The 27,564-nt window shown below is 46.8% G+C and overlaps 2 protein-coding genes across 3 annotated transcripts in view; one reads left to right on the forward strand and one right to left on the reverse strand.

Annotated features, from left to right (window-relative positions):
* Nucleotides 1-197: 197 nt before the first annotated feature.
* Nucleotides 198-27,564, forward strand: part of LOC311529025 (uromodulin-like) — a 44,181-nt gene continuing 16,814 nt past the window's right edge. Inside the window, exons 1-4 of the mRNA XM_084644660.1 lie at nt 198-434; nt 24,394-24,505; nt 24,997-25,060; nt 25,775-26,105. Coding sequence (XP_084500786.1) covers nt 26,100-26,105 — 6 coding nt within the window. The 5' untranslated portion in view covers nt 198-434; nt 24,394-24,505; nt 24,997-25,060; nt 25,775-26,099. The remainder of the gene's footprint in view (nt 435-24,393; nt 24,506-24,996; nt 25,061-25,774; nt 26,106-27,564) is intronic.
* Nucleotides 2,808-27,336, reverse strand: DRC7 (dynein regulatory complex subunit 7). Of its 2 annotated transcripts, none has more exons than XM_084644658.1 (18): nt 27,276-27,336; nt 24,878-25,024; nt 24,107-24,281; nt 22,723-22,848; nt 21,239-21,433; nt 20,668-20,826; nt 19,373-19,591; nt 17,740-17,865; nt 16,370-16,442; nt 14,856-14,984; nt 13,780-13,908; nt 9,810-10,036; nt 8,201-8,416; nt 7,444-7,554; nt 5,464-5,574; nt 3,960-4,154; nt 3,346-3,485; nt 2,808-3,157 (listed from the first exon to the last, which is right to left on the reverse strand). In XM_084644658.1, the coding sequence occupies exons 2-18, from the start codon at nt 25,003-25,005 to the stop codon at nt 3,064-3,066; spliced, it is 2,553 nt and encodes an 850-aa protein (XP_084500784.1). In that variant the 5' UTR covers nt 25,006-25,024; nt 27,276-27,336; the 3' UTR covers nt 2,808-3,063. The 2 variants fall into 2 exon arrangements, with proteins under 2 accessions (XP_084500784.1, XP_084500785.1); XM_084644659.1 differs by having other exon boundaries at nt 24,878-25,021; nt 27,276-27,334.

A 27,564-nucleotide genomic window follows, 5' to 3' on the forward strand; every position in this document is an offset into this window, starting at 1 on the left:
CGGATGAGCTCTACCAATGACAGATCGGTTGGTCGCCTTAGCAACCGCGGAATTCCTGGCCACTCCCAGCGGGTCTTGCTGGCTGAGCCCCTACTAGGTAACCAATAGAGAAGGAGAGAGAGAGCGCCCCCGTGGGATGGTGTAGCCGTGTCGCCGCCATATTGGCTTCGGGCAGGCATATTGGCTTCGGACATGGCTTCTCCTGACTGTTCCGAGTGGAGGGCCCTGAGCGCCGGTGACCCGCCCGTGCCCGGCCATTGCCCCTCCCCCCGGGGCGAGGCTGGCGTCACGGCCCCTGCCGCGATCCGGAGGCTGCCCCTGGGGCTACTGGCGCGGAGGTGGGGTCGTTGAGAGCCCGGGGCAGAGCTGGGCTGGCAGCGTGAGGCGGCGAATAAGAAATGAGAATAATAAGAAATGAGGCACAAATCGTTGCGGTGAGAGTGATGCAACCTCTGGGGCAAACCACCGGCGGAGGTCGCGGGCTCTCCGTCTCCTCGTGTCTGCGCAGCCGGCCTGGGTGCCGGAGACAAGGGACTGGGCTCAGTCCGGGGGCAACTGGGTGAAATTTAATGGTCTGTTATATACAGGCAGTCAGATGGCCCTTTCTGGCCTTAAAATCTATCAAGAATAAGATTATGGTTACATCTTGGGGAAATATTCCGTAGCAAGAGAAAATGGCCACGTTTCAATGACCTGTCCTGTCCCAGTGCATCTGCGAACAGCCCCCTAATAATGCTACGGTGTTTGTGGTGGGCAGCAGCCCAGGAACCGCTGGGCCATCTGTTCTCTGGCCTAAGCTGTGTGCTTCAGAGCAAGGAGTAAATCCCCTCTCCCCTTCCAGGTTTCAGGGTGACAGCCGTGTTAGTCTGTATTTGCAAAAAGAAAAGGAGTGCTTGGGGCACCTTAGAGACTAACCCATTTATTGGAGCATAGGCTTTGAGCTTATTATGCTCAAATAAATGGGTTAGTCTCTAAGGTGCCACAAGTACTCCTCCCCTTCCAATGCCCCACGTTGGGGTATTCTAGGTGTATTCATACACGTTGGGGTATGCTATTTCATAGCAGAATGTGTTTCTGATTTTCCCAGATTGTAATCAGTATCTACCTGTGTGATTTGGTGAACTATCTGCAAGGTGAATTCCCATGAAGTTATTATAAAGTTGTTACTTTCAAAATTGCTGTATCATGAATACCACTTTGTCTGTGTATATCCATGATTGCTTACAAGCCTTTCAGCTTGTACCTCCCAAACCAGGTTCAACAGTGGGTCATTAGATTTCTGTGACCACCTGTTAAGGTTGATGAAGTTCCTTGGGACAGTGGGTTTGCTGGTGCTGGGAGAAGATATGTACTCTTCCTGTCTGAAGGCAGTGGGGAGTGAAGAGACTGGAAATTCACCAAACAGAACAAAAAGACAGAGGTGACAAAGCAGGAGGTTATAAAAGGACTCATGGTGAGGCTCAGAGAGGCAAACAGAAAGTTCTGGGCAGGAGGAAGGAAATGGATGGACCAGCCAAGATCAGAGTAAATGAGCTGGGGCAGGAGGAGACTCCTTATTTCAGAGCCCAAGTCATATGTTGAAACAGAAAGACCTTGGATGGCCCCAGACAACCCTCACCTCAGCCCAAAGAAAATGCTCAAGAGGGAATGCTTGATTGGACTTGTGACAGCCTAGTTAGAGGGGATAATTATAGGTAATCTTTTGAGGATTGTGAGTTGGATTGTCTTCATACTTGTCTATAAAATGCCTAACACTCTTTGGATGAAGAAGAGCTTTGTATAAACTCAAAAGCTTGTCTCTCCCACCACCAGAAGGTGGTCCAAGAAAAGATGTTAGCTCACCCACCTTGCCTCTCTAGTATCCTGGGACCAACATGGCTACAACAACACCGCATACAAGAATAATACTTAGCATTTATATAGTGTTTTCCATCTATGGATTTCAAAGCACTGTGTTTCCAAAACACTTTATTACCTAAAGTTCCCTTGATTAGAAATGCACTCTGGTTTACTCCTGACATTTCCTCGTATCTACCAACATTTGTGAGCTGTAACTGGGGAGAGTGAGAGAGAAAAATAAAGATGCCTTTTCCTTTCTAAATATATTTTTCTAAAAAAGATGTTTTGTAGTGACAGTAAAGAAAATGGTTGATATTTTTCTTTAAATTTTTTTGGGGACTACAGGATTTCTGGCAAATTCTATCAAATAACAGCTGTTCTACACCTTACTGCCTTTTGTAATTAATGAGTAATTCTAATGATGGTCACTGAATTTTTATATTTGTGGAAAACCAGCAAGTATATAGTTAAAAGATTTCACTGGTGGTCTCAGTTATATAGTCGGAACAGTAGTTCCCTGCACATCCAGAAATTACTGGATTTCAGAAGAGTCAACTCTTTAAATAATGCAGTCTCTCAAAATCAGAGAGACCAGGTGGTTGAGGTAATATCTTTTATGGAACCAACTTTTGTTGGTGAGAGATAGAAGCTTAATATATCTCTAGATATCAGCAATCGTGTGAAGCAAATGACATAGGAAAAAACGCTAGTGTCCAACATGTAACCTTGACCATAGCAACTTATAAAGTAAGAGGCTAAAGATGAGGGCTCATTTAGACTGCAGAACTGAACCATAAAGACAACTGTATTCTATTCTAACCAAGCCCTTTGACTCAATTGTAATTGTAGCGTAGGTGGGCCTTAAAACAGCAAGGTAACAAGAAGAAGGCAGATATACAAGTATGAAATAATAATAAAACAGGACATAAGCCTCACTAGGAAAACATTTAATGAAAAAAAAAGGGATAAATGAAATGTGTGGAAATGAAGGTACTTCTGCTATTATATCCTCTACACTACAGTGGAGATCCCAGCAGCTCCTGAAGAAAGCTGCAGAGGGGCCCTGGGGGAAATTTGATCAATCAGACCACAAATGGTTCATTGAACACAAGTAGGAAAAAGATGCCACATTTCTCTCCAGTAGCTCGTACGGTTAGCTCAGCCAACTCTGTGCAGGTTTCTGCACTGATTCCCAGTGACTGTTGTGAGGGAACAGGGACTATATCAGACATTAAATTTGAGATACTCAGTCAGGCGAGGATCCTTGCACAATTTCTCTTCCAGTTCTATGTATTTCTGTGGCGCCATCTCTTTGTGCCTAAAATAAGGAGGAAATCAGAGGAAGAAGCTGGATTGTATTAGATGATATTGATATTAAGTGGAATATTTTCAGATTATGAAATTATCAAAAATTGAAATGCAAAGCCCCAGTGAATCTCCATCTGTAGATCTCCCTTAAATCACTCCTGTCAGACTGCCACACATTCATTAAATACTTATTATTACCTATTAAGCCGTATCTCCAGAATGCGGATACGGAACATGGCATCAGAGCAGTAGGTTAGGTAGGCATCCTCATCCTCCAAGGTCATAGAGAGCTGGTTTTGCTGGTACCACTGTTGTTTCTTCTGCAACTCCTGTGTCTCCTGATGGGAAGAAGGAAGAATCAGGGTATTAGAGAGAGAGAGATACAGAAGTAGCGTATCAAGATTAAAGGAACCAAAGGAAAGAAAAAAGAACAAAGAAGAAGAAATGTCAGAAGCAATAAATGAGATTAGGGCATAGAAAAAGTAAGCAAAATATGGAAAGCAAGGGAAGGAGAGAGAAACGTAGAAGCGCTGCCTCCTTGGAGATAGGAGACATTGGGGGTCAAATTCTGCTCTGATATAAGCTGGAACAAATCTACTGAATTTGGTCCTAGGGCTATCTGCCCTTTGGTCTCCTTGGGTAAAGACAGAGAAACATGAGGGCATATATACTGCCTCCTCCTAGACAGAGATGTTGGAGGAGTGTTGCTTTTTCACTTGCTGTAAAATGAAGAGAGAACCCTACATGTTTCCCAGTCCCAAAGCAAAAGAGACCAAGCCAAAGGAGTGGACAAAGAGAAAGTGGGTGAGTACCTTCTCAAAGCGAGCTTGGATGAGGTTGGCCTTGTCAATGAGATGGTGCTTGAAATCATTCAGGCAATCTTCCTTGAGGCGTAGGGCTTGCCACTTGGACATCTTCTCTGTGCTTCCCATTTGAATCAGGAAGGGTGCCAGGTAATCTAGGTCCTGCTCCACTTGTCGCTGTCTCTCTTCTAGCATCAGACGCTCCTGGAGGGTAAGGGTGAGAAGAATTATGCCCCAAACATCCCTGTATAGGGCACTACCATAACAAAGGACAGACTAGCTGTGCCCCCACTGCCAGGGACATGACATAACTCACCAAGATTTGACCAGAGGTGCTTGCTTTTCACCAGCTGTTTCTTGTACCAACCATTTCCCACATAAAGCCCCAATCTGATTATTATTCTGTTTCCTAGTTTTTGGCTGTGCTTTTCAACAACTCTCCCCATTCTCCTAGAATACAAAGCTTGTCCCATACATGAAATGTCATCTCCTCTGGTGTGAGAAGGGCCCCACAAGGTACACTGTCATTCTGGGTTTGAAGTGGCTCAGGGTGGAGGGATGTGTTACATTTGAAACCTTTCTGAGCGATGTTCACCTGGTTGAACTGACTGACAAATGTTTGCTTCTGGACTGCTTGTCTCAATTTTCTGTTCAGTCCATAGGTGCTTGACACTTAAAATCTAGTATCTCTTTTTATTACCTTTCTCACCAGGAGAGCACCTAGAGTATTGTTCTTGGAATTTATTATTACAGTTGTGCCCAATACAAAATCCATACCAAAGAAACATCTTGTAGAGAACTGGAATTTGTAAGCAAGCCACGTAACAACCTCAGATAGCTAGACTGGAATATCCTTACTTTTGTCCAGAAAACTCATATGGGTATTAATTCCTCAAGAGATATCCTGGGCCAAAATCAATATTGTTGTTATAAACAAGACTAAGAATGGTGGAACCATCTATTCCACACCTGGTACTCAGGGAAGATGTTGATATTTTCCCCAACAAAATGAAGCCTGGCTATGGAGCAGATTTGGATACAATTATCAAACTCCTCACCCAGCTCCAACTACAATTAGTTTTATCATTATTAATTATTTTATTTATTTTATTACACAAAATAAAGTTGTCGGTTTTTTGGACATGATTCTTCCAGAAAGTCATAGGCACAAGGAGCTAGACCTTCAACTAATATAAATTGTTTTAGCTCCATTGAAGTCCATGGAGGTATGCCGATTTACACCAGCCAAGGATCTCACACGGAGTTTTAATGGTATAAGAATGGGCTCTGGAGATAGCCCCTGAGAAGGGAAGAATTTGAGCTGGATTTTTTTTGTCCACTGGTAATGAACTCTGAATCCAATCCTGATAAAAAAAACTTGAACTGGATCTTGCTGATCCACTCAAACAGAGTAGGTTTATCCCATGGTTCTTACTAAAACCTGCTTTTAATACAAGAGGTAGAAGGTGGGATGAAAAATTGTGTTAGTTTGTTATTAGACACCACTGCCTACCATTGTCTCTCGCTGTTGTTTGCTCTTTTCATTCCTCTCTGTATCATACATGGAAACTGTCAGTTTGCTGGCTGCTGCTTCTTCCTCCCGGATCTTGAGAATTTCTAGCACCTTCAGTGAAATCAGAAAATGAAAGACCCCCTGACATTTCCTCGAAGTATGAAGCCCTCCACTTGGTTTGTCTGCTTAAAAGAACATATGCAAGGGTCTTTGTGCAAGGACTGTAGTATGAGTTTGTATACTATTAGCTGGGGAGCAGCACGTATGTATTCAATGCTGAGGATATATCAGTGTGACCAAAAGAAAATAATTTTCTCAGAATACTAATAACAAGAACTTTATGTTGTTCTACGATTTTCTACAGACTCTTTGATCAAATCTATTCACTCTTTTGGAGTCCAAACTCCCCTTTGGCTCTAAAAATTGCAATGTTAGCTTTAAGAAAAGGAGGACTTGTGGCACCTTAGAGACTAACCAATTTATCTGAGCATAAGCTTTCGTGAGCTACAGCTCACTTCATCGAATGCATCTGATGTATGTAGTTCACGAAAGCTTATGCTCAAATAAATTGGTTAGTCTCCAAGGTGCCACAAGTCCTCCTGTTCTTTTTGCGGATACAGACTAACACGGCTGCTCCTCTGAAACCTGTCATAATGTTAGCTTTGGCATATTATATCTCACCAATATAAGCATAGGCTAGCCTGCTGATGTGTCAAGACTGAAAGAGTCCAAAAAGTCATTTGCTGGAAACCAGGTTATACCCTTCACTGTTCTGCAATATGTACTTCTACAATCCATTTTATCTTAATAATTATTGTTAATACCTTGCATTTTCACAGCACCTCTTATCCAAGGGTCTCAAGCCCCTTTACAAATATTTAATGAAAGAAGCCCCATATTTTAAAGACACGGAAACTGAGGCACTAGGGTCTTAAGTGACTTGTTCAAGGATACACAGCACGTCATTGGAAGAGCCGGTATTAGAACCCAGATACCTTGATTCCCAGTCTAACCTCTAGACTTACTGCCTCCCCTGTTCTCCCTCACTCTTTCCTCCTCTCCTGTTTCCTTTGGTTCTAAAAAATACGGTAATACCACTGCAATCCTAAGAAAAAATCTAGCTGTGTTATATATAGACTGAACAGTGTGTAAAATGTGAACAATAGGGTTGTAGTTTCATTGAGGTATTCTGATGACGTTATGAACCGTGGGAATGAAAGATGGGTGTCCAAAACCCACTAATGGAATTATAGATCCATAACCCATGGACCTTACCCTAGTATTTTGGTGGCCCTCTACTTTGCCACCAGGCTGGCTCCACAATCCTCTTCATTCCCTAACCAACTGCTATAGGGCTTTCATCACAGCAGCTTTCTCACCTTCAGATTCAGTGACCTTCTCTTCACATGCTGGAATGGCTGTGCTCAGTCAATCCTCTCCAATCAGTGCCATGGGAATGGATTTTGCTACATGCGGTTGCAATGTGTTACTCATTGCAATCCATCTATTTTAAGGTAATTCTTCCCTACAGATAACACAGTGATGGGCACCTAGATAGTATGGCCATGGGTACCTTAGAAGTGCTTAGTAACTAGATTTTAATCAATCCAACTTCTTGGGCTCTCTCTTCTTCCCTGCTGTGGTCAGCAGCCAAATGGTAGATGCGCTGCTAGATATCCCAGTATGTACCCTTTCTGTGCAGATTCTTGCTCTTAGATTATCCCCTTCCCCTAGAATGTAGAACAAGAACTGAGGATGATTCTTCATAAACATTCCAAAGAATGATTTCCACAGAACAAAGGCAAGTCATGATTTGTATATTCTGGGGTGTGGACCAGCATTGTGTCATTAGAACTTTGATCACTGTTTAGTTACTAGATAATATTTGAACATATGGCATAACATGAAGAGATGGTAAGTTGAACCTGGCACCAGACTCCTATCAGACTTTGACATTAGCAAGCAGATTTCCCCCATCACCTCTGTTTCAGACTCCCAGACTTGATGCCTCAACTGCTTTTCTTCTTCCATTAGCTTCAGCATCATTTCGTACAGATGGAGCAGCTTCTTGTTTTTCACAGAAGACCCCACCTAAAAACAAAAACGCCAGTGTTGGATGGCAGGAGTCTTCCAGACACGTGGGACCAGATCCTCAGCTGGTATAAATTGGCATAGTTCCACTGACTTCAATAGAGCCATACTGATTTACACCATCTGAGAATCTGGCCCATGGTTAACAGTTAATTTAGCCCTATCTAGGTTTTGAATCTAACACTTCACTGAGCCAGAAAGTGTATTGTTCACCTCTTTGCTGCTGCTGCTGTGTGGCTAGAAACAGTCTTCTGCACACTTGAGGTCACAGTTACAGTCTGCGTGCTCTTTTCAACGCGACAAAAAATTACAACCTTTTTAAAAAGTATTCAGATTGCAGAAAAAACCCTGAACTTGGGCAAACTAATGGATGGGAGAGTTTAGGACAGATGGCAACGTCACATAGCAAGTCCATGGCAGAAATGGAGAGAGAACCCAGGTGGGTATTCCTGACTTCTTGTTCCCTGCTTTAATCGCTCCCCTGAGAGAGAAATGCAGAGAGATTTCAGCTTTCCTTTCATGAGCTGCCATCTTTGAGCCTCAGAACTACAGAAATTGGGTCTCCCCAAATCTCAGTTAGTCTTCCAGCTTCTCTGTGTCCTTTTGAGCTAAAAAACTCCAAATCATTGTCATACTCTCTCCATACCTGATAGCTGATGCACATGTCTGAGGTCATGATGACCTTGTTTCCCTTATTATCCACATCCTTCCATTTGATGAACTCCTTCTTTGAGGCAGTGATGTAATCATCCTTGCAATGATACGTCAGCATAATCCGCCCCTCTAAGATCATAAAGATGCGCTCTGCTACATCTTCATCAGCTGGCTTTTCTGGGTTCCTATGGAACTGCTCCTTGATTTGCTAGGGAGGGTCGGGAAAAGAGAGATAAACCAGTCAGAATCGAACATATGGCCTAGAAAAATGACAAGGTTTGTGGGGATTTGGATGAAACAGGTGGGAGACAGAGATCCCAGGTGAAAATTGGGCCCCACTCCAAATTCAAGGTCTCTCTATAACATGATAAAGATTTGGAAGAAGGAACTATGTTCAGACTAGGACTGTGATGCTATCGCTCAATGCTAGGATCAGGGTCCTACTGTTCTCGCCTATGACTACAGTGTGACGGAGAAGGAGCAGAGTCAGAGCTGCTTGGTGCAACAAGCAGAGTTGCTGCTTATTGGAGCAGATTATACCCCTCAAGCACAAGACCAGAGTTGCACCATCCACTCCATGAGGCATTATGCCTTGGAGAGACCCAGTGCCTCCCAGAGCTCCCCACATGCAGGGGGGGAAAGGATGCAACCTCCCCCTTTGAACACCTGTCCAAGAACCAGCCATTCTCTGGCCCTATATTAACAGGTGGGACACGTGATCCATGCTTCAGGGGGTCAGATGTGGGTGTGCCCCTTCCCCCATTATCAGATTTGGTTTTGGGGACTGGCAGGGAGATGGAGGCTCAGTATGGGGAGCACAGGGTTCACCCAACTGAAAGAGCTGACTTCAGCAGAGGATGGAAGGACTATGTCATGGAAGGACATGCCAAGTGAAGGAGAGGGTGCACTGGAGCGGACACCCCAGATACAGATCTCATGCATCTCCATCTTACAAGCTCTCTGCCCCAGGGAAACAAGGCAGGACCATGGTCCTAGCAGCAAAGGCTGGTTTCAAGGTCTTATTGTGATAAGCAGTACCAGCTATTTTGGAGAGGGTCATTATTATGGCTCTAATTCAAGAAAGCACTGAAACACATGCTTAACTTTAAGTACATGCTTAATATCCTTCAATGGATTGGGATGCTTTCCTGAATTAGGACTTCTATGACTCCCTGCTACTGACATGGTGCAAATCAGAGTCCTGGTCTTCTTATGCAGAGCTTTAGACACATTTCATAATGAAACCCCAAACCTGGCTAGTGTGGGGCTTGAACATGGAAACAAGACCAGTGGAGTATTTTGGGGTCCTTGTGAACATTTTTTGTCCAAACTCATAGCTAAATCTTTTGTCTGGCATAAATTTTCAAAGACTTAGTATCATTTTGGTTGCTCAATGGAATTGGTCAATTGGAGTTGCTCATGACAATTGGTCACATGGTGGGGTTTCTGGGTCAGACTAGCCCATATGCAAGGCTCATTTCTCTCATTTGGAGTTTTGCCTTGGCTATGCCAAGTGAAAATGAATCTGAACCTTCACCCAAAACGGTATGTTCCATACAGCTCTAATATTGGTAATGCCCAATATTTCCCTCTTCTTGTACCACTATGGGCCGGGCGTTCAATTCAGTATTAATGAGGACCATCTGTGCTCTTTTTGTTCTTCTGCCAAACTCTGTGTGCCGGTAGTGCAGGAAATCTGACCGCCCTTCAAAGTATTCCGTCATCTCTTTGGCATTTTCAACCCGTTTCTGAAGGCCATCTACTCGCGTCTCGCTGTAAAACTCCATGGTGCGCTCAGTCTCCGGCTCCATCGTCTTGTAGCTGTGCGCTAGGAAAGCCAGAGGTGCTGTGTAAATCTTAAACTGTAAGAATGACAGCGATGATGAATACAGACTTGCAAAATATTACTAGGCGTGAGCAAGTAGCATCTCTCGTGACAAGATTTGCTTTGTGATTGCCCCACCAGCCACCATACAGCCTGAATGTCCCATGCACCTGTACAGGAGAATAAGAGAATGTGAAGCGCTCTATACTTTTCTGCACCAGCATGCTGTGGAAAGCAGCATTGAAGGACAGCAGCATCCACAGGGCCACTGCATCCTCCCACTCATCTGGGCTGGGAGTAGGTGGAGCCTTGATTTTACCCCTGGAGGCCTCCATGTGTGTGGCTGCCTTGGAGGTACATGCTGCACAAGGTTTATGGCTGATACAGGGTATGTCTGTACCAGAGCAGGGGAAAACTAGGAGGCAAATTGTGACTTTGAGATTTGTCTAAACAGGATAGTTCTACCAGTTAAACCAGTATAATTATGCTGGTATAGTTAAACCAATAGTTAGATGGGTATAACTCCCATGTCACTGTTTTCAGGTTAGCTAAAACCCCTTCCAAACCAACATAAAGTAAACTGGGGTGGGGGGAAGCTATTCTTATACTGGAATGTGTGTCCACATAGCGAGTTCCATCAGAATAGCTATACTGGTTTAAATTCACCCCTTGGTTTATATTGGTATAACTTCCACATTTAAACAAGCCCCGAGTAACAATCTGGTTCCTGATCTGCCCCCGGGACAGGGCAACAATGCAAAACTGTCCCACATGGGGCTTGTGGCAAAGCCACAACTGATCCCGTAGTGAGAGGTGGAGGAGTAAAGCTTGCGCATGAGCTGATAAATTTTCATTGGTTTTGTAAAGCTGCAATAACACTTGGCATGTTTACAGGACCTTTTATCCAAAAAGACTTAAGAGCTCTTTGCAAACATTAAATAAACCTCCAGCCAAGCATTCAGAGGAAACAATAGGAAACTCTATTATGAACCCACACTCTAGTTCTGAGAGTGCTGGGTTGTAGCCCATGCTGATCCCACATAACACTAGAGATGTAAATACCATTTAAAAAGTTAACCATTTAAACTAGGGCTGTCGATTAATCACAGTTAACTCATGCAATTAACTCAAAAAAATTAATTGCAATTAAAAAATTAATCACAGTTAATTGCAGTTTTAATTGCACTGTTAAACAATAAAATACCAATTGAAATTTATTAAATATTTTGGATGTTTTTCTACATTTTCATATATTGTACCTGTGTTGTAATTGAAATCAAAGTGTATATTATTTTTGATTACAAATATTTGCACTATAAAAATGATAAAAGAAATAGTATTTTTCCATTCACCTCATACAAGTACTGCTGTGCAATCTCCTTGTCATGAAAGTGCAACTTACAAATGTAAAATTTTTTTGTTAAATAACTGCACTCAAAAAAACACCCACCCAATGTAAAACTTTAGAGCCTACAAGATCAATCAGTCCTACTTCTTGTTCAGCCAATTGCTAAGACAAACAAGTTTGTTTACATTTACAGGAGATAATGCTGTCCACTTGTTATTTACAGTGTCATCAGAAAGTGAGAATAGGCATTCGCATGGGACTTTTGTAGACAGAATTGCAAGGTATTTACGTGCCAGATATGCTAAACCTTCGTATGCTCCTTCATGCTCTGGCCACCATTCCAGAGGACGTGACTCCATGCTGATGACGCTTGTTAAAACAATAATGCATTAATTAAATTTGTGACTGAACTCCTTAGGGGAGAATTGTACGTCTCCTGCTCTGTTTTACCCACATTCTGCCCTATATTTCATGTTCTAGCAGTCTCAGATGATGACCCAGCACATGTTGTTCATTTTAGAGCACTTTCACTGCAGATTTGACAAAACACAAAGAAGGTACCAATGTGAGATTTCTAAAGATAGCTACAGCACTCAACCCAAGGTTTAAGAATCTGAAGTGCCTTCCAAAACCTGAGAGGAACGAGGTGTGGTGCATGCTTTCCGAAGTCTTAAAAGAGCAACACTCAGATGTGGAAACTACAGAACCTGAACCACCAAAAAAGAAAATCAACCTTCTGCTGGTGGCATCTGACTCAGATAATGAAAATTAACATGTGTCGGTCTGCACCGCTTTGGACTGTTATCAAGCAGAACCCATCATCAGCATAGACGCATGTCCTCTGGAATGGTGGGTGAAGCATGAAGGGACATATGAATCTTTAGCGCATCTGGCATGTAAATATCTTGCAACCCCGGCTACAACAGTGCCATGAGAATGCCTGTTCTCATTTCAGGTGACACTGTAAACAGAAGCAGGCAGCATTATCCCCTGCAAATGCAAACAAACTTGTTTGAGTGATTGGCTTGATCAAGAAGTAGGACTAAGTGGACTTGCAGGCTCTAAAATTTTACATTGTTTTATTTTTGAATGCAGTTTTTTTTTTACATAATTCTGCATTTGTAAGTTCAACTTTCATGATAAAGAGAGTGCACTACAGTACTTGTATTAGGTGAATTGAAAAAATATTGTTTCTTTTTTTTACAGTGCAAATACTTGTAATAAAAAATTAATACAAAGTGAGCTCTGTACACTTTGTATTCTGTGTTGTAATTGAAATCGATATATTTGAAAAAGTAGAAAACATCCAAAATATTTAAATAAATGGTATTCTATGATTGTTTACCAGTGCGATTAATCTTGCAATTAATCGCAATTGATTTTTTTAAATTGCTTGACAGCCCTAGTTTAAACGATTAAATATATTTCGTTTAAACGGTTAACCAGCTGGGGCCGATCCAGACGGCGTGGCTGGGGCTCCTGTGGCTGAGGCTGCTCCAGCTGGGTGGGGTGGCTGGGGTCACTCTGGCTGGGCAGCACTTCTCCGGTCAAGCGGCACGGCTCGGGCTGCTCCAGCTGGTGCGAGGCCATTGGGGTCGGCAGGCTGGCCAGCACGGGGTTGTTGGGGCCAGCTGGCAGGCCCAGAGGTTAATGGTTAAGGCATATTAACCAGTAAAACTAATGCTTATGAGTTAACCAGTTAACATTTTACATCCCTACGTAACACTGTGCTGGCGGGGCTCTGGGATCAGCTCTGACTGTGAGGGGAGAGTTATTTCTGTTAAAACCTTCTTGGGTGAGATCTTTGTCCCTGCTCTGATCCCTTTATGCCAGGTAAAAAGGCTGGAGCAGCATAAAGGAGCTCAGTTCTGCCTGGGGAAGGATTCTCCCCAGTTTGGAGCTGCAGAGGACAACCAGGCTGCCTTCTGAGCACCCCTTCATACTCCTTGATGTAAGGATGTGCTGGGGGCGGGAGGGGCATTTCAGAGGTGAGATTGCCGCATGCAATGCTGTAGAGATTTCAGGTAGCACTGTGGCCCATAGGAGAACTGGAGGAGGCTGCTATATCTTAGGCCCCCAGGTCTGTCTAAGTTACATTGGGGACCTCTCCAGACCCAGGATACCCCAGGACTGGGAAGGTGCACACCTTAGCACCCCTTCCCCTGGGTTGCAAGTTGTGAATTTCACCTCTTCAGTTTCTTGCATGGTAACTAGTGCTTACAAAGGCTCTAGAATGAAGCCTTGAACCTTGCCTGGTGGAGGATTTCTTTTGTTGCTGAACCAGGTGACTGTGTCCAGTAGTTTATAGTCCCATGATTGGCCTTTTGGCCAAACCTAGGAGGAACTGTCACTGGGTCGCAGAGAGTACACAGCTGCGGATGGGTCTGAGTTTGTGTACCTTTGAGGCCTTGGATGTGTCCCGGGCTGAAGTACTCCGTTGTCACCTCTGTTTTTTTGTTCAGTTGTCTCATGTTCATCATGTCCTCTCTATTTTCGAACCAGCCCTTCACCTCCAGCACTCTGACACCTAGAACGAGAAAAAAACCCATGGCACAACCATGTGGCCCCTTGAAAATCCTAGACTTCAGACCTTCCCTGGTGATGGTAACACACAGGAGGTAGGGGAGAGAAAATTAGGCGACTTGTGCTAAAGGAGAATGCTGGGGAAAGGAGGTCGTTTGTCCAGTTAGGGGCTTACACCCTACTTCCTGGACCAACTGCTGATAGACATGACTTAGAAATAAAGAAAGGTCTTTAGTTAAGCATAGCACACGCTGTCCCCTTCACTTCCACAGCGATTGGGCTGCGTGAGTCCCCTTCGCATCCATGGAAGACGGGGTGATCAGTTAGTGCTATACCGCTGTTTCTCAACAGGAGAAAACTAAAGGCAACTCCTGCTCACAATTCAGGACTTGATCCTGAGAGGCGCTGAGCGCTCTCGCCCGGTCCTGCAAAGCAGTTAAGCAGCGGCTTAATGTCAAGCAGGGAAGTGGAAAGGATCACTAACCTGCTTTAAGCAACGCACATGCTTAAGTGCTTTGTTGGATCAGGCCAAACTGCTCCGGGCCTGGATGGATCACGCCGTCAAACAGCACGGTGACTGCACTACTTGTGACCCATGGTGCTTCCCAAACCTGACAAAGCCCTTGAGAGTAGCTCTGAATCAGACCCAGAGGTACGAAAGGGATCAGTGATACTGACCAGCATTGCAGTTACAGCTTAGGATAGATTTATAGGCTCCAGTAAGAGTCCCCAGCTGTGCTGGAAGTTTTAGGGTTTGTAGGGGAGCGAACAGGGCAGCGTGAAGAAGGGGTTGTGGGAGCAGAAGAGGAGAAGCAAGAAGTGTGAAAGGAGGGGGAGAAGGGATGGGAGATACAATGGTACCTCTCTATCCTATTCTTTCCCCCTCCATTGCACCCCACCCCATTGTGTATCGTCTCAGTGGACTCGTGCTGATCATTCATCTCCCCTTACATTCCGGGTCCTCATAGACGGTGAGGCGTTTGACCAGCCCATTGCTGTTCAGGTAGGGTGCCCATTTCTCCAGCTTTGCGCTCTTGTACTGGATCACCTTCTTCCCTTGGGGACAGCGGGTCTCAAATTCTGCAGAGGGCAAGGAGAAGGATTTAGCCGCAAGAGCTGAGAACACAGGAGCAGAGTTGCTCGTGTTTAACAGCTGCTGCCAACACTAAAAGGAATTCACATGGGGGAAATAAAGGATGCAAGAGGAATGATTTGTTCCTTTGTCACATTCAGCTGCCTGAGAATATATTACTGGGCAGAGGGAACATTGTTCCTGATACTCTCCGTGGCTGCAGGAAGGTGATGCACTTTCAGAGGGGAGGAGGGGGAGCCAATCTGGTGGGGTACTTAGCCCCCTCTGCTGACTTCAGTGAATGTTGAGAGCACATAGGAGCTCACAGGACTGGGCCTGATCCAACTGTCTCTGGGAGCTGGATCGGGTCTTTAATTTGCATAGTCATGACATACTGCAATGGATTGGTATTATCCTTTAACCTCCGTGTATCTTCTACTAGTGATAATTAAATTAAATTAGAAAAGAAAGACACAGCCCTGGGGGTGCGGATGCCAGAGGGGATTAGCAATGGGATGAGGAACGTTTCACTTCTCTATGACTGGTTAGACTATGGGCAGTACCTTCTGAATTACCTCCTGAATTTCTCATTTACAAATCATTTACCTAGGGGCTGCTCTTGAATAAAGTTCTTACTAAATATGAGAGGTTTTCCTCTTATAGTATCCCCTGTCCAAGGATCGCAAAGTACATGAAAGAATTAAGCTTCAAAACACTCCTGTGAAGTAGGCTATTCATTCTATTTTACAGATAGGGAAACTGAGGCACAGAAAAGTTAAGGGACTTGCCTGAAGTCACACAGTAAGTCAATGGTAAAACTAGGAATAGAACCTAGATCCCCTTGCTCCCAAACCTGGGCTTTAACCACTAGACACATATAATGATTAATAACACTTTGTACTGCTATAGCACATACATGATAATGCATCAATTGCAATGAACATGCGTAATGCCAGGAAAGAGATCCTCAGAGGCAGAATTCACCCAGCTAGCAGGCAAAGGAAGAAAACAGGTCACTATGTCCATAGTGGGAGCAGAGGTTCCCAATTTAGGAGGAGATAGTAGGTTCTGGGAGAATCCATGGGCACAAAACACAGCTGTGTAATTAAATAATAATGAAAAGGAGTACTTGTGGACCTTAGAGACTAACAAATTTATTTGTCTCTAAGGTGCCACAAGTCCTCCTTTTCTTTTTGCGAATACAGACTAACACGGCTGCTACTCTGAAACCTGTAAATAATAATGGATATCCTAATCATTGTGTATCTTGATTTATTGCTATTTCATTGCTTGACTTTGTCCAGTATGTTACAATAAAGGTTCGTTGCAATACACAAAATTGTATCTATTGCCATCAGAAAAATATAAAACATGGTAAAGGAAGAACAAATACCTTTCCGAGATATTTGAATCAGGTCCACCCAGGATGGTGGCATGTCAAAACCCTTCTCCTCCTCCTCCTTATCCTATCAAGACAGAGCAGGGGTTTCCATGAGGTGGCCAATGCCCTGAGTGGAGTTGGTAGTACTCTCCTGCCATGGCAGGAAGCACATTTGTCTCTGGAAATACTTGTTACATTAGCCTGTGGTTCATGCAGGTTATACACACTCCCAGGTGACGCAGCCGTACGGTAAGGGACGGTTTATTTGAGTCATACACACTGCTGAGGATACAGTCGTGCAGCAAAGTATGGTTTATACAGTCCGAGTTCCAAGAGACACACGAGATATTTATGCATGTGAGTATTTGCATCCAAAAGCTCACACCAAAAATTCATACAGGTTGTTTAGTCAGTAAAATCTCAGCGCTGATGGGACATTTCTGACCCTATAATTTTGCAGAGTGGGTGCTATTTTATGCTTCAGAACTAATTGCTCTTGGATTTCTCCACTGGAACTGCATGGCTGTTCCATTTAAAGAAACTCTGCGATGTTCACTCCATCCAGAAGTCCCTCACACATTGCCACAAGCAGAGCCCAGCCATGGCCTAAAGGCCTCCACTTGCTTTGGGTTTAAGATCATGCTGACCGTGGAGACGCTCAGGTCTGATTGAATATGGCAGTGCTCGTTAGAACCAATGACTTGCTTGTTTATTTTGTATAATCTGAGAAAGGCACTCACAGACCATGGTGATGGGCATGGTATAAACCGATTAGATAAAGGGAGAGACTGTGCTGATGTCATCCCTAAGCTATCACACTGTGTCCTTCATACTAAGATGTTGTTCCTCTCAACACACAGTATTTTCTTTTGTGAATGGTATAAGAGCACATGCGTTATTTCCAGGCCCCCCATTGCCATGTTCCACCAGCCCCAGGGAGAGGAGAAGCAGGTAGAAGGGGTCCTGAAAAGTTATACATTTGAATTTGATTTTTAAAAAGCAGTTTTATCCTGGGCAGGCTTGTGCCCTTCAGGGCACGCGGGCCTTGAACATGGGTCCCGTCCATCAGGTCTCCCAGCAATCAAAGCTTGGCAGGCGCTGTCCCGTAGCAGATCAGTGACCACTTAGGATGCCACTGTGCTGCAAATCATGGTCACAGGGAATTACACAGTAACAGCAGTGCTTGAATTCAGATCCTCCTGCTCCAAAAAACGCATCCCTTGAGCTGAAGGAGAATGTCTACTAGCCCTATAGGATTGAGGCAGTGAAGTACCTCTGATTCTATCCAGCAGAGGGCAAAGGCACACATAGGCGTAAGTCCAGTTCATTACAACATCACTCCCCTCTATCAAGAAGCACTCCTAGAAACATAGGAAACTTACGAAATCATCCAAATCCTCATCAGCTAACTCCTCTTCTTCCTCCTCTGGGAGCAACAGAAGGGGCTTGTCGGTCCCCAGCAGCATGAACTCCCACCGCACTGGGTCCCCGAGGTCAAAGGTGAGATCCTAAGCAGGACAGAAGAACCAGGGTTGGCCACAAAGGTGTCTTCAGCTTACGATGCTAATAACAAGAGACATATGACCTGCCACGGAGCACTCAGCTGCATGCTACTCCCACTCAGCAGCAGACATTCAGAACCTGTCGGTACCATGTGGAGTTCTAAGGATTTTAGTGGGGCATTAAATCCATCCTTAGTGAGGGACTTATTGAATTCCTTTGGGGAGGAGCCACTGGACCCAAGACTCGAGTGAAGACGGGGGACAACTAAGGAATAACAGGTCTGGGAGTGGGAGTCATAGGTTCAAAACTAAGGATCCAGAGGGGGACACTGAGCAGAGAACCCCAGACATAGGCGCCGACTCCATGGGTGCTCCGGGGCTGGAGCACCCACAGGGAAAAATTGGTGGGTGCTCTGCACCCACTGGAAGCTCCCCGTCTCCTCACCTCTGCCTCCGTTCTGCTCCGCCTCCACCCCTGAGCGCACCCCTGGGTCCTGCTTCTCCCCCCTCCCTCCCAGCGCTTGCGCCGCGAAACAGCTGTTCCGCGCGGCAAGCCTGGGAGGGAAGGGGGAGGAGGGGGAACGCAGTGCTCTTGGGGGAGGAGGCGGGGCCGGGGCGGGGATTTGGGGAGGGATCCAATAGGGGCAGGGAGAGGCGGAGTTGGGGTGGGGCCAGAGGTGGGGGGGGCACGAGCACCCACCAGCACCAAAAAAAGTTGGTGCCTGTGACCCCAAACAGCACACACTGCTCCTCAAAGCTGTCTAGGGAGCCAGCGGACTCCATCCAGTGGAAATCTGCCCAGACGCATGAGACCAGGGAGGAACGGAAATAGGCCCCACAGTTGCAGAGTACCTCCCCATCCAACATCCTCCTCCTGGTATTGTCCATGGCCACTTTGGCAGCTTGTCAGAAGCCCAAGGGCTGCACCTCTTCACTAAAGGCCCTGGATGCAGTTCAACACTGCACCGGTGCAGGGACTGAGTGGAAGCAGCTTGGGATTCCTGGTGTCAACTGGAGTATTCCCAAGGGCTGCTCTAACTTATGCACTGGCTGTCATGGCCCCACAGCTTTGCTGCAGCTGGGGAATAGCGAGGGTGTAGAAACACTTTTGCCACGTCTCCTCCCATCCCAGTCTATCCCTGACGTGCCCCTGGAATCCCCCCTGTACGGGGCCCTTGTTGAGGGAGGGGGCACGCAGCCAGCTTTGCCGGCTGGGGATATTCCCAGGGGATGGGCAGCAATAGTGGCTTTACGTTGCTGTAGCTGGTGGGATGTGCCTGCAAAGTGATCAAAGAGCATTGCTGAACTGGGCCCAGGCTTACACCCTGGCTCAGACGCTGGCGTAGAAGGCAGCTGCTCTGACTTCTGGTCCTAAAGCCAGTGTAAGCAGAGCTAAGGGGGCGGGATGGCAAGTGAAAGGTGGGCAGCCGCATGGGTCTCCATTTTCCCCATGCCACCGAATCCAACTGCTCGCTCTCCCGCAGGGCAGGAACCATTCAAGCGGGAGAGTTACCTTGCAGCCATTCCAGCAATCCTGCATATTGACCCAGTAGTTCTTGTGGTTCCAGATGCTTTCGATACCGAGGAAATGGTCGTCGGAGGTGCTGTAGCTGTGTGCTGTGAAGGGATCAATGAAGAAGCTCTCCGGCACCTCCCGCTTCCCCGACAACACCAGAACCCAGGCGTGGACACGTAACCCGTACAAAGGGTCCGGCGTTGGCTTTTCCGCTTCCTGCAGTACAGAGTAATGATCAGAAGGTATAATCCAACACAACAACAATTGTGCTTGGTCATTCTCTGGTACTGTTCTGCCATGGCTCTCCAGGTGCCACACTGATTAATGAAACCTCACGGCCCCAGCTGTGAAGTAGGTAAGTATCATTAGCCCCGTGCTATAGTAGGGAAATTGAGGCACCGAGCGGGGAAATAGTATGTACCCAAGGTCACTCAGTGGGTCACGGAAAGAACCAGCAATGGAACCAGAAGTTCTGGCCACATTCCCTCTTTATATCAGCTGGAATTCTTCCCAGTTAATCAACTTGCTAAATGCCAGGCCACTATTTACTGTTATGGGTACCAAGGTGGCACTGAGCCAGGGACAGAGCGTGAACCCGGGAATCAGGGACTCCTCCAACCCAGATCCTCAATGGATGAAAATCAGGAAAGCTTCCCAGAAGTCAATGGAGCTAGGCTAATTTACACCAGCTGAGGATCTAGCCCCTAGCTTTTGTTCCCCGTTCTGCCACCCTGTGTGTGCCCCTTTGCAAGCGGCTTAGGGTCAAATTTTCAAAAGTAGCCACCATTTTTGCCTGCCTTGGTTTTGGGTTGTCCAACTTGAGATGTTTAGGGCCTGATTTCCAGCGGCTCTGAGCCTCCACTATTACTTCGAGTAGATGTCAATTGAAACTGCAGGTGTTCATCATCTCAAAAAATCAGTGGATACTTTTTGAAAATTTAGGGCCCAATGGCACCGTGCCTCAGTTTCCCCATTCACACACCGGGGCTAATATTACTATCTGTCTTGGAGTGGGTTGTGAAGATTAACTTAATATCTGAAAATCTTAGAGATGTAAGGGATTGTATATTGACGCATATTACAGGGCTACCTCATGCTGTCTTTCCCCAGGCTAAATGCTCGCTGACAAACACAGTGACTTACCAGCCCACTGAAGACAGTGGAGGCTGAGGGTATCTCACAGACCAATGATGTGAGGTGGCTAGCAACTTGATGAGTCGGTCACTAGCTGTGTTAGGGATCTTGCTGCTGAGACTTCGGAGTAAGAGGGAGACACACGAACATTTACTCACCATGACCCTTTCCTCTTCCTCCTTCTGCTTCTTCTTCTGTGCGGCTTTAATATCGGCTTCCTTCTTGGACACCTGCTGGAGCTCAAACTTGCTGCGCAGGTCCCGTGGGGGCTTGACTGCGTACTTCTTGGCCTTCTCCTTCACGGGCTCTTTCAGGACCTGCAACCACAAGAGCAGAGGGCTGTGGAGCCTTATTTAACCCAAAAGGGATCTAACGGAGCTCACTGGACAGGCAGATCACAGACACCCCTTGGTGCTCAGCTCCCTTAACATTCTGTGGTTTAGTACTTCGTGGATCTGGGGTTCAGTAAACACTGAGAGCCCAAACAGGCTTCTTCAGTGGAAGAGTGACATGGAAAAGAACTCAGCAGATCACCCAGGCGTAGAGAAGACCAGTTACATGGACACTGCCTTTGTTTCAGATCATTTACACTGGAGCCCCCATTCGGAACCAGAGCGTGTTAAACAGAACGCAGTCACAGACTATGGGAGGCCAGTCACATTCAGCATGCCTGGCCCGTCTCACTGCATTGTGGCTGACTCGCCTGAACCAGTGAGCTGGGCTCCTCACCTTCTTTGACTTCTCCAGCAGTGGGCACACCTCCCTGGTCTCGTCCATCATGCAGATCTCCCGGGTGGCATAACCGTTCACACAGTAGGCATCGTAGCCCGCACCGATCAGCAGGGAGCACAGTAGCATGCTGAAGCCAAAGCAATTCCCCCTTTGGTACTTCAGGATTGTGGTCGGGGAGGGAAGGTAACTGGGCTTTAAAGAGCAAACACATTTCCTTGCTTAAAGTCTTATTCCCGTCATCTTGGTCTGTTTACCTCCACCCTCGAATCCCCTCCTTCTCCAGAAACAAAGCACAGGCTCTCAGACACACTGAGATTCTCTGGGCCAAACACTGCAGAACTACAATGGGACTCACACGTAAATAGCTGAGGAGAGAACGGAGCCCTCTGGCTCACATGCTTTCCCTGTTAGCGTATTCTCTGTATCTATGGTCCCTGCACGTGAAATAACTCTGCCTGAGTTCACTGTTTCCCCAGAATTCTCTCCTTTGTAGATTCCTTTGCTAGGAAGCCATGTGGGCTAATGGATGGAGTAGAAGGCTGGCAGCCAGGAGACCTGGAGTCTAATCCCAACTTTGACACTTGCTGTGTAACCTTGGGCAAGTCACTTCACCCGTATGTGCCTCGGTTTCCCCATACATTAAATGGAGAGCATGATGCTTTCTATGAGATCTGTCAGTGCAAGGAGCTAGAGAAGTGTCCGGATTTGATTTTTGAATCCCACACCAATTTGAACAACTTAAAGCCGCTCTTCAGCAAGTATAAATCAGCGTAGCTCCATTGCTCCGTGGGGCTACACTGATCCCCACCAGCTAAGGATCTGATCCATCACCTCTAACCATGTTACCAGTCCCTCTCTTCACTCTGCAAGCCTCTGTCAGGGCACCTCAAAGTCTTCTGTGGAGCTGAGAACATCCCATCAAGTGCCTCATAACAGGTCACCAAGACCTACCAGGTTCTGTCCCTGTATATGCTACTCCTCTCCAAGGCAAGCAGCCTCCCAGTCCTTGGAAGGGAAGCCTGATACTTTAGCATGCAATGAGCCACCAGCTGATCTCCGTTGTACACGCCCACTTCAATGGAGCTACTCTGGTTTTACATGGCTGGGGGTAAGACCACGATCAGGCCCAGTAGGCTAGATGGAGGCTTGTGTGCACTGTGCATATTAGTTTGGGAAGCCCAGAGTCTCCACTCAGCAGTTGGGAAATGATCATGCCTGTAACATGGTCGTATGCCCAAATAATGCACATGACAGGACTCACTGAAGTCAATGGGAGATTTGCCTGAGTAGGAGGGAGAAAGGGTTCTTAACAGGCCCTCCTGGGGAAGGAGTTCCTGGGGGGGGGGTCAAAGGGCAAGACTCTTCATAGCCCCATAACCGGTGTGATACCCTGATGAGAAACCCATTACTGTTAATGATGTGGGACTCCCAATGCGCCAAGGGGGGCAACTGGAAGACTCAAAGGAAGTGCCACGTCTTACCGGCGTGATGGGCGATGAGAGGGGCTCCATGGTGAGATAGTCAGAGACGAACTGGGCACAGCCATCCCAATTGTACAGCTCCGGGTAAGGCTGCAGGGTCGGGCGCACTGTGGTGCTCACAAATTTCTGCAGCAAGAGGGTGTCGGTTAGCAGATACGCGGTGGGGAAGCCATCAGAAGCGGCATGCAGAGCAGGTGACAGGGAGGGACTCCGGGGCCAGCTGGCCAGAGCTAGTGGCCAACTCCTCTCTCAAATGCAGCAAGCGTTTGATCAGCCTTCTTGCTCTATTACTGACTCTTTCTGAGATGGGAAATACAGTGGGCAGAGAAGCCATCTCACTACGGCTTCTGAAATATGTCTCTGTCTGTCTCCCGCCTTTGTCACTTCTTGGCTGGACTACAGCAAGGGGCTAGACCTGGCCATGAAACCTTCAGCACTGAGGTAACTGCAACTAGGACAGAGCGCTGCAGCACCCGACCACAGGAGGACTGAGCACACCCAGCGCCCAGGGCAGTCAATGGGAGTTAGTTCAAGATGCCCATTGCAGGATTGGGCCCTTCCCCGCTACCTTCTAATCTCAGGGAAGCCTCACATCTATTGCTACACATCTGGCAGCTGCGGGGCATAGGAGGCTTGGATGTTTCCAGCTTCCACAGGTTGCGCCTGGCATGTTGTCAGTAAAAATTCTGAACACTGGATCTGCCCAAGCTGAGCTGCAGAACTGGATGCTAGGTCTGCAGCTCAGGCCTGTCCCCACAATGGGCCCAGACAGGACCCCATATTTCAACACCCAACATCTGGAGAGGTTCAGCCTAAGATCCAAATCTGGATCTAAACTTTGTGCCTCAGACCTCGCTCGAGTGCTGAGTAGATTGTGGGGTCTTCAGAGTTGATCTCTTAGACTCAGGTATTTCTTTTAGTTTGAGTCACTTCTTTTTTCTGTTCCCCAAATGTACTGTATGCTGAGTGTACAGTCAGTGCGATGGGTATACAGGCGGTGTGTATAACTGCTGTGTCAAGTGTGCGGTTGGTATGGTGGAACTACAACTGGTAGCATGGGTGTATAACTGGAGTGCTCGGTGCATACCTGGGCACTGAATGTACAATTGGTGGGTTTTCAGCACTGGTTGTGTCTATTGCAAGGGAGCACACGGGACTGGCCCTTGGACAATTCTACTGCTAAAATATGTTTGCAGTAAAAAATACATGCAAACGAATAAAAAGATAATAAAGAAAGAAAGAAAGAAAGAAAGAAAGAAAGAAAGAAAGAAAGAAAGAAAGAAAGAAAGATCTGACTGTGCAGAATTGCACATAGTCCATATCATATGCTATCAAAGGAAAGCAAACCCAGATTGTCCCCAGCTGTCTCCAGATGTTCCTTTACCTCCACTCCACACTCATTTAATGGGTGGAGAAAGAGTGGCTGGCGATCTGGGCAGAGATGCGCATACTGTCGATGGAAATTGTCAGCTAGTTGAAGCAGCATCTGCTCCTTGGCAGAATTCGTCTTGTAGGAGGCTGGTAACTGGGAGGTGTCAATGGAATTCCAGTCAAATTCACTTCATGCGGTGGGAGGAGACAAACAGAGATGGATAATGAAATAGTGAGATTCAGATGGGTTAATCCTGTCTGAAGAAACACTAGGGTCTCTCTTCTATTATTTCCCAGCAGAATTGGTGCAAATTAAATAACTTTGAAAGCGCACAATTCAAACCAGGAGGGCATGAAGCACGACTAAGCTGTTCCCAGTGATGGCAAGTGAGCTGCACAGCCCCGTGGGCCTGTAAGTATCTTCCTATGATATCTGTAAAGCTGATCCAATGGGGAACACATGAAAAATGCAATTTAGAGAGCCAGTTAGAGCGCGGCTTGTGCCATGAAGCCTGAGGGTTTAGCTCCCTTCCAAAACACCTGGTTTTTTTTAGTCCTTACTCTGATAACTCTGGAGATTCCCATTATCCATATAAATGTACTTTTTTTTAAAATCATGCTGAGCAATTGGCCTTGGTGCTGTCTTGTGGCATGGAGTTCCACAAACTAGCTGTGCATTGGTGAGAATAGATCTCATCTTAGCTGTTTCAGAAATGCAGTCTGTCATGTATTCTTGTCTATCTGTCTGCCTTTCTCTCTCTCACACACACACATTCCTACTTACGGTACAACATTTGGGATATGGACTTTGATCCTTGACAGCTTCTCTTCCAGGTCTTGGAGTTCATTACTAATCACAAGGACTTTCTTTTCTTCTTCCTCCTGTTCCCCATTCTCTCTCAGGACCTCCATCCTGCTCCCTCATGGGCTGCTGGGAGAGAAGCATCACATGGGTTATTTTAAAAGGGTAAGAAATGGCAAGAGAGAAACATTTTTATTGTCTGCCTACAGATTCAATTGGAATGAGGAAAGCAGAGTTGGCTGGGGGTGGGATTCCTTCTTAGGGCAAAATGTGGTTTAGGGCATGATTTTAATCCATATTGGGTCTGCTGACTACTATTAGTGTGAGATGTGGCTGGGGGAGTGGGGAAACAGAAGGGCTGCTGCTTCTTTGATGGATTAGAAACACAGGAACTGCAGAACTGACCCATGATCCATCTAGTCTGGTATCCCATCTCCAGCAATGGCCAGCAGTAAGCAGTTATGGAATCACCTGCCCTTAGGGGAATTTCTTCCTGACCTCCTTGAGTTAGAACTTGGTTGGTGCCATGAAGCATGAAGGTTTAGATCCCTTCCAAAACACCTAGTCATTTTAATCCTTACTACGACAATTCTGGAGGGTCCCACTATCCATATAAATGTCCACTCTTTTTTTTTTTTTTAATCCTGCTAAACAATTGGCCTTGGTGCTGTCTTGTAGCATGGAGTTCCACAAACTAGCTGTGCACTGGTGGAAAAGTATTTCCTCTCAGCCATTTCAGATGTGCTGTCCTTCAGTTGGATATGTCTGTGTTGAGGGCGCCGAGCGTGCTGTGGGGCGGGGTGTAAATAAATCTAAATAAATAGCAGAGCAGCAGAAGTATCTCCAAGGCCTGTTTTTTGTTTTGTTTTGTTTTTTAAGCTCACACTGATCCCAACGTGTGTTTTGGGGCTTGGGGAGATAAGGCATGAAAATGGAGACGCAAGCACTCTCTCTATCTGGCGTTGTTTTGGTTGGCAGCGGGAATGGCATGTCGAACGAAGACAGCAGGAGGAGGAGATTTACTGAAATAAGACAGAAAGGCTCACAAGAGGAAGGAGTGATTTCATGTTGGACACTAGCTAGACCATTCACTGGAGCTCTCCCTGCCCTGGGCTTTGGACTACATTCAGCCAGCCAGCCAGCCAGAGGGGAGTATCCAGCCTGAGCAAACCAACTCGTCCCATCACGTCCTGCTGACAACCGCATGGCTGTATGTCTCTGGTTACTTACTAAGATTTGTCAAACTCTCCCGCTGTGTGTGAAACTCTCCTTTTCCCCCTGTTCCCCACCCTGCCCCAGCTTTCCTCTTCGTATGTTTATTGATTAGTTGCACTGATGCAGCACCGAAGAGCCTCCGTCGGGGATTAGGACCTTATTGTGCAAGGCGCTGCACCAGGGGTTAAACACAGAACTTAGTGGAGAGCACAGGGCTCCCCTCCTCTCCCTGGTGTGGCTAAGGGGGGCTCCCCACAGCTCCCGCTCCTCTTCCCATCTCCTTTAATCACTGCCCAGTACAAATGTTTAACATTGTTTCTTCTGCTTTTAAAGCCTGGCTGCGTGAGGTCTTCTGCAGCGGGGGAAGGAAGGAGCCCAACCTCCCACTCATCAGGAGCAACCCCAGTCTGACCCCTTTCCATTTCCCAAATGCTCCTGCAGTGCCCAGCCTCCAGCCCCTCCCTTCTTCACGTCCCCCCTCCAGTCCACCCCTCCCTCCCCTGGCGGCACAGTCCGAAAAATGGCCTGGTTTTCTGTTCTCAAAACGCGCTCCCCCCAAGACACATGTGGTCTGGGTGGGAGCAGCCCGCGGTCACCTCATCGGGCCCCACGCAGACCCCGGCTCTGCCGAGGGCGATGCAACACAGGTGCTGGGCTTTTCTGGTTTTGCTTCCCTCCGACGGACAGATCCCCCAACCCAAAATTCAGCCCTCCCAAGTCTAACAGCTCCACTGGAGCCTCACGCCAGGCAGGAGTTTGTCCCAGTGTGTCAGCATCCTCCGCCTTTTGCTTTCCCAAAGCTCCCGGGTCCTCTCCTCCCCTGCCTTCGACTGATTCCCTGCCCCTTGGTCTGGGCCCTGCTTTTCCATGCCCTGCCTGGCCCGCGCCCTCAGGCGTTTCCTTACTCCCGGGCATGCCCCTGCTCCCGTCACTGGGACGCCCCTTCCCCGGGTGTCCCCTGCGCTGCCCCATAGTGCATCCCCCCCCTTCCCCAGCCCTGGGTCTGCCCTTGCCTGCAGTCAGACATATACGTCCTCGCTCACACAGGCGCACAGCTGCTCTCCATCCCTCAGTGCCCCCGGATGTAACTGCAGAGCAACGGCCGCTGAGAGAACCCCAGTGCCTCGCACCCACGCACCCACCCCTCTGCAACCAGGAGCCTCACCCGCTTCTCCTGCGCTCTCCCAGCCCTGTTGGGCTCCCTCGCCATGGCAACCGCCTCCCGCAGCCTGAGGCTTCTGGGAGCTGTAGTTTCTTGGGCAGAGAATAAAGGCTGGGACTGGCAATTTAAGCACGACCAGTTTCAGAGTAGCAACCGTGTTAGTCTGTATCCGCAAAAAGAAAAGGAGGACTTGTGGCACCTTAGACTAACTCTCCTGCTGGTAATAGCTCATCTTACCCGATCACTCTGCTTACAGTGTGTATGGTAACACCCATTCTTTCATGTTCTCTGT

Source organism: Lepidochelys olivacea (genome assembly GCF_965140295.1).
Source record: "Lepidochelys olivacea isolate rLepOli2 genome assembly, chromosome: 12".
NCBI lineage: Eukaryota > Metazoa > Chordata > Testudines > Cheloniidae > Lepidochelys > Lepidochelys olivacea.